The sequence below is a fragment of the Rana temporaria genome, chromosome 6 (assembly GCF_905171775.1).
Source record: "Rana temporaria chromosome 6, aRanTem1.1, whole genome shotgun sequence".
NCBI lineage: Eukaryota > Metazoa > Chordata > Amphibia > Anura > Ranidae > Rana > Rana temporaria.
Window position 1 is genome coordinate 139425154 of NC_053494.1, and position 7327 is coordinate 139432480.

Genomic DNA, 7327 nt, shown 5'->3' on the forward strand with positions numbered 1-7327 from the left:
CCCAGTCCAGCCCTGCACAGACATCTCCTCCACTGTAATATTCACAGACATCTCCCCCACTGTAATATGGTCTACATCTCCCCCACTGTATAGGAAGATTAGTGCTTGCTTAGTCTTACCAGAGAAGCCGGGCAAACATGAGCAGTTGAGGCCGGGTAATGATGTCAGCGCGCCGCTCTAGGCTCACCTAGGCTGCAGCCGGGTGGACCAAGATGGCCGCCACTCCGGGAGCTAGGTAGAAGCCGCGGCCTTTCCTATGGCCGAGGCAGCAGCGGAACTCTGTGGATCACATAGTGTGCCGATCCGCATATGGTGACCCGTTTGGATCACGGATCATTTACGATCTGTTGAACCACTAATACTGATCAAAAGAATTGTGATCGATTTTGTTTTGCTCGATTTATAAGATTGAGATGCCTATGTTCTTCTCACACTGACCCGATATCATCCCTAAATTTGGTAATATCTGATATGTTGGGGGTGATTGTGGGCCTTTAAGACTGTATTCTTAGTTGTCCATTTTTGTAAGTGATAACACAAAAGGTGTTTATTAGATGATATTTAAAGTGCCTTGAATTTAGATTGAATTGACATAAAATGTAATCAAAGTCACTTAGTTGGTTGGATATGTAAACGAGTCTCCTGAATGGTGACGCATTTGTAGAGATTTGTATAGCACGTAAAGATTACCATCTTGTATATTACCGACTGTTGAAGAAACATTTTGCTTGTCTGTTATCAGATTTTTAACCCTGATATTGTGTATTTTCTGCTGCTTTTATCCATATAAGCCGTTTGTACATCTTTATTTGTACCTATTTGTCATATGGTAATTATAAAACTTTTATTAAACATATTGAAACAAAAAAAATTACGATTAATCGAGGAATTAATCTTTAATTTCCACAGCCCTAAAAACAATCCATTCAGTTTAAAATAAAAATGATAGGCAAAACATTTGGGTAAATATATAAACATATTTAACCACTTAAGGACCGCCTCCTGCACATATACGTCGGCAGAATGGCACGGCTGGGCACAAGCACGTACCTGTATGTCCTCTTCAAGTGCCCAGCCGTGGGTCGCGGGCGCGGACCCGCGACCCATTCCGAAGCTCCGTGACCACGGGACCCGATCGCCGCTGGAGTCCCGCGATCGGTCCCCGGAGCTGAAGAATGAGGAGAGCTGTGTGTAAACCTTAAGGGACCTGGTGGCAAGGAATATACCAGATCCTCCAACTAAATCCAATACGTTAACTTTTTATCAGGGAAAAGGCTTTTTTCTATGCAGGCGTTGTTTAGCTTGCAGGAAAACAAACTTTGGAGGACAAAAATTTTCAAAATTTGTCTCCAATGTTATACATAAGGAATACGAAATTAAAGACCTAATTACCTGTAGAACCGAAGGAGTAGTTTATGCCCTTCAGTGTTCATGTTCCTTTCAATATATTGGACGTAACGAAGAGACCGATGGAAACGTACAAAATATCGAAAAAGGCTTCCCCAAACATAATGTATCGCGACATTTCGCTCTATGTCACCAAAAGAACCCCAATGAATTAAAGTTTTGGGCTATTGCCAAATATACACCTCATTGGAGGTGTAGCCATAAGGTGAGGGAATTGAGTAAAAACGAATCGAGATGGATACACGAAATGAGATCTTTATCGCCTAATGGCTTGAACATTGAATTTGATCTTAATTGCTTCATCTCAGATTATTAATCAGGGTTTTTTTTCTCAGTTTTAACCAATTAATCTATTAGTACATATTTCTAGTATACATTTATTTTGTAATATAGATATTGTATTTATATTGATTCTGATTAATTTTTAAAAATTTTAAGGACATAATATCATAATATTGCAAGTAGTTGCTATTTTTAGGATGCAGATCATAATAAGTCATATTTATATCTATGAAGAATTTATTTTGGTTCTAGTAGTGGCTTGTCCCGTTATATAAACTTTGGCCACTGGGGGCTGCTATGCTGTTTGCATATCCTTAAAAGTGTCCGGTTTATACGTTTGTATTTAAGTTCTATTGATTTTTATCTTATTGTATTAAAAATTATTGTTTAATGTGGTTCTTTGTATATGCCATTTATAAACATTCTCAATAGCCAGCAATGATGTAAGGTGTTCAACTTCTTGTGCTGCATTCCCCGTTGGTCTGGTCATCTCACTGGCTATAAATAACGTCAGCTGAGATGTGACCTGCAGTTACCCATGACTAAGTCACGTGTTCAGTGACGTAACGCGTGGTGGAGGAGCTACGAACGGGAATGACGGATTGCACATCCGAATGAAGAGAACATCCATCCTGAGCAGCTTGTTTTTGCCTGTTGTGTCCGGGTGATTCGTAAGTGTGCCCATATCAGAAGCCTGTCATATATTTGCCAATGGTGGTTACTGTATTGCGCAATAAGGTTTTTCTGCTTGCTTTGCATGAGCTGTGTCAGCGTGGATGATCTTATACCTGCCAGTGAGACAGCTAACTGAAAACAGGGAGGCGCATCCCACTCAAGTCATTACAATCAGCCTTTTTTCCCTACATAGGGAGTGTAGTGGTTTTTGCACTTACCTAATCACTATTGGGACTGTTGTTTATGGTTTTGTTTCATTTTCACTGCAATACCATTGTACTGTTGTTTAAGGTTCACACCAACAGAGTTAATTTTCTGCGCATTAATTATTCACGTAACGTGTGTAAACACAGCTTCCCCGTTCTTCACTGTGGCGCTGTCATTGATCGTGTGTTCCCTGATATAGGGAAGCACGATCAATGACGTCACACGTCCAGCCCCGCCCCCCTATAGTTAGAAACACATATGAGGTCACACTTAACCCCTTCAGTGCCCCCTAGTGGTTAACTCCTAAACTGCAATTGTCATTTTCACGGTAAACAATGTATTTTTATAGCATTTTTTTGCTGTGAAAATTACAATTGTCCCAAAAAAAATTCAAAATTGTCCGATGTGTCCACCATAATGTCGTGGTCACGAAAAAAATCGCCGCCATTAGTAGTAAAAAAAATTATTAATAAAAATGCAATAAAACTATCCCCTATTTTGTAAACACTATAAATTTTGCGCAAACCAATCGATAAACGCTTATTTTTTACCAAAAATAGGTAGAAGAATACGTATCGACCTAAACTGAGGGAAAAAAAAAGTTTTTTTTTTATATATTTTTGGGGGATATTTATTATAGCAAAAAGGAAAAAATATTGAATTTTTTTTCAAAATTGTCGCTCTATTTTTGTTTATAGCGCAAAAAATAAAAACCGCAGAGGTGATCAAATACCACCAAAAGAAAGCTCTATTTGTGGGAAAAAAAGGACGCTAATTTTGTTTAGGAGCCACGTCGCACGACCGAGCAATTGGCTTTTGGGATCCGCGCTGTAGCCGCCAATTGACGGCAGGCGGATCCCAAGTGGTTAAGTGGTTAAAAAGCAAAACTTTATAAATACAATTCACGTAATTTTCGCTTTTTTTTTTAAGAAGTGATTGCATAATCTCTGCTGTCATCTGCATAAGGGGTTTAGAGAGGTCAGGGTGGAGAAACAACAGTACACTGTCCCAGTGAAAGGTTGTGCAGGGTGACAAGTCAACACAAGACTTGACTATTGGAGGACAGGCAGGCTGTTCTCCCAGCACAGCTATAAAACTGACCATGCTGATATGGATATGCTTTTCTTACCTAGTGTGGTCAGTTTGAAAAAGGAGAGCAGGGGAACTGGCAGAATCACCAGGTATCTCACACAAAGGAAGCAAATGTGTACCAAAGTTATTATTTTAAGATACAGATGTTCCTTGCATTCTCCTGTGACGTAGTAGATTTTGAAACAGACATATTGGTGTAGTTGACAGTAAACCTTGGAATACACTAATCAATGCTCAGTTACAGGAACAGTGTTGGAAGCATGAGGGTACGAACATTGAGGGCTTGCCTCAAATCCTTGCACAAAACATGAGGCCTCCATCACTCTGCTGACTACATAGAACATAGAAAAGTGTCAGCAGAAAAAGACTGAGTAGTCCATCGAGTCTGCCAATTTTTTTTTTTTTCCTAGGGTTTCGTTTTTTTCCCCCATGTTTTCTGTGAATTTTTATGAAAGCCTCTTAGTATAAAGAATAAGCATAGAATTATAGTACCATCATCCTGAAGATCAATTTTAGATAGAAGGGTCTTTTTGGGCCTTGGGGTCCCATTAACCTTTATTCTATTTAAAAATGTTTTCTGTGAAGTTAAAAGCCCATAAAATGTACATATTGCTTATCTTGCCCATAGGATGATGAAGACCAGACTGCTACAGTGGAGGAATTGGAGAAGCCGATCGAAGAGCTAGCGAAGGTAATTTGTCCATTTTCTTGTTATTTTATATACAACATTATGTGTATTAACATTTTGCCGAAAGCCATTGAATGTACCGTTGCTGTAGATGTCTATACTATTAAAGATATTCTTTCCACAGCAACACAACCAATACAGGAAGAAGCTGTTAGAATCCTCCCATTCCTTGCGGTCCATGATGTTTGGGCAGAATCAGTATCGGAGGCGGTACTGGATTCTTCCACAGTGTGGCGGCATATTTGTGGAAGGAATGGAGAGCGGTGAAGGTAAGTCATGTAAAACAAGTCTTGTTTTCAATTCCTTGACGTCAGAAACATATAAACTGTAATAATACTATTTGCTTGGTTCCCTAGCAGATATTAGCAATAGCAGACTTGAGGAGAATTATTATATACCATGCCTAGAGTTCATCTTTAAATACTCAAAAAATTATTTATTATGTGTAAATTGCTGTATTTATTGTTATGTAGGACCAGAGGAAATGGCAAAAGAAAGAGAAAGACATCGACAGGCTGAAAATGTTGAGATAAAAGAAGAGAAGCTTGTTGGTCTTGATGAGAAGCCAAACTGCCTGAGTCCCGGGGAGCAGAAATGTCTGAAGGATAAAGACAGCACCAACTTGTTCGTCCAAGAACCTGGATCCTTCTCCAAACTGAGCAAACTGTTAGGCCCCATACACACGAGAGGATTTATCCGCGGATACGGTCCAGCGGACCGTTTCCGCGGATAAATCCTCTCGAGGATTTCCATGCGATGGAGTGTACTCACCATCGCATTGAAATCCGCGCCGAAATCCTCTGGCGATGACGTGTCGCGCCGTCGCCGCGATTATGACGCGGCGACGTGCGCGACGCTGTCATATAAGGAATTCCACGCATGCGTCGAATCATTACGACGCATGCGGGGGATCCCTTCGGACGGATGGATCCGGTGAGTCTATACAGACCAGCGGATCCATCCGTTGGGATGGATTCCAGCGGATAGATTTGTTTAGCATGTCAGCAAATATTTATCTGCTGGAATCCATCCCAGGGGATAAATATCCGCGGAAAAAGATCCGCTGGAGTGTACACACCATAGGATCTATCCACTGAAACCCATTCGCTGGGATTTTTCAGCGGATGGATTCTATCGTGTGTATGGGGCCTTAGAAGTAGAGAAAATTCCCCCAGAAATGGACTTTGTGCCCCCAAAGCCAAGTATTTCAACAAATGGCTGTTCTATCCCTTTTCAAAATAAAACCCAGAGCACTCCCATCTCTTTGCAGGCCAGCACATCCCAATGCAATCCTGAAAAGACAGACTTTTCCTAGCAGCAACAGTGTAGAACCATGAAAAAAGTTATTTGATGCAGTAAAACCTGTACATTATCAAGGGGAGTGCCAGTCTCTTAACTGAGGATTTTAGGGACGGTTTTCCATTACCAGTTTTCTCTGGCTTTGGCTGCCAGCCCGTGAAGAATTTAAAGTCGGTGGATAGTCACATGCATTGCTGAGGTGCAATTATGGCCCATTCTTCTATACATACAGGAGGTGTCCCGAAGCTGTCATTACCAACAAAGTGTATGAATTATAAAATGTTCAGTTGGCGTGTTTAATACGTTTTCCCTGTGTCATTCCATTTTATTACACATAACCTTATTTCTGAGCTTATTTGTTTTGTTTTGTATGTGTGGATAGCATGGGTTGTTACCGACATGTGGTGACAATTTCACGTCAATAGCATCTTTAGAAATATATTTACCTAGAAAAATGGCGCTATGTTCAATACTTTTTTCTCCCCGCTTTATATATTTCCATGGGTATGTTAGCTTTTAGACACACCATAACTGTTGATGCATTTTGATTGCACTACAATGTGACTAAAGCTGGCTATAAATGGCTGTTGTTTTTTTTTTTTTTTCGTTCAGCCAGTGGGTTGAACAAAATAAACAAATTAACCCATCCACACATTCAATGTAGTTTTGGCTGTGTCATTGTATTCTGACAATGGAGGACTACTTTGAACTCCTGCTTTCAGAATATACTGATCAACACTGATTAAACTAAAGTTTTCCAGCACATCCGTTTGAGCAGGCAATCCAGTAGAACAGGACTGACTATAGATGGATTAAAATTTGTCCAGTCCCTGCCGAACCAGCTGAATTTTGATCCATCTATGGCCAGATTAAATCTTCCTGTGAAGCTTGGGTTTAATGAGGCACATGCCCTTCAATAAAATGGCAGCAGTGAACAAGTCTTCTATTAAACCTGTCTGCATGGCAGCTATTCTGTTACTGGAAAGGCTCCCATCCAGGGCTGGAGGCAACCACTTTCTAACTCTGAAAGGGGTGCCAGTTTTGAGGAATTTAGCATGATGTAACTTCGTCCCATCTGCAGCAGAACTTGGACAGTTGTTTTAACTACTAGCCGACCAGCCACCGCCATTATACGGCGGCAGGTCGGCTCTTCTGGGCGAGAGCCCGTAGCTATACGTCCGCTCCTCGAGCGGCCACTAGGGGCGCGTGCGCGCCGCCCGCGCGCCCCCGGCTCCCGTGCGTGTGCCCGGCGGGCTCGATCGCCGCCGGGCACCCGCGATTGCTCGTTACAGAGCGGGAACCGGGAGCTGTGTGTGTAAACACACAGCTCTCGGTCCTGTTAGCAGGGGAAATGCTGATCTTCTGTTCATACAATGTATGAACAGAGGATCAGTGTTTCCCCTAGTGAGGCCACTCCCCCCCCCACAGTAAGAACACACCCAGGCATACTTAACCCCTTCCCCGCCCCCTAGTGTTAACCCCTTCACTGCCAGTGGCATTTTTATAGTAATCCAATGCATTTTTATAGCACTGATCGCTATAAAAATGCCAATGGTCCCAAAAATGTGTCAAAAGTGTCCGAAGTGTCCGCCATAATGTCGCAGTACCGAAAAAAATTGCTGATCGCCGCCATTACTAGTAAAAAAAATATATTAATAAAAATGCCATAAAAATACC

The 7327-nt window shown here is 41.5% G+C and overlaps 1 protein-coding gene across 1 annotated transcript; it reads left to right on the top strand.

Annotated features, from left to right (window-relative positions):
- The first annotated feature begins 1215 nt into the window (after window positions 1-1215).
- Window positions 1216-5950, top strand: LOC120943861 (bromodomain adjacent to zinc finger domain protein 2B-like). Its single transcript, XM_040357457.1, has 5 exons — window positions 1216-2360; window positions 4292-4354; window positions 4476-4620; window positions 4825-5022; window positions 5506-5950. The coding sequence occupies exons 3-5, from the start codon at window positions 4530-4532 to the stop codon at window positions 5664-5666; spliced, it is 450 nt and encodes a 149-aa protein (XP_040213391.1). The 5' UTR covers window positions 1216-2360; window positions 4292-4354; window positions 4476-4529; the 3' UTR covers window positions 5667-5950.
- The last annotated feature ends 1377 nt before the right edge of the window (window positions 5951-7327 follow it).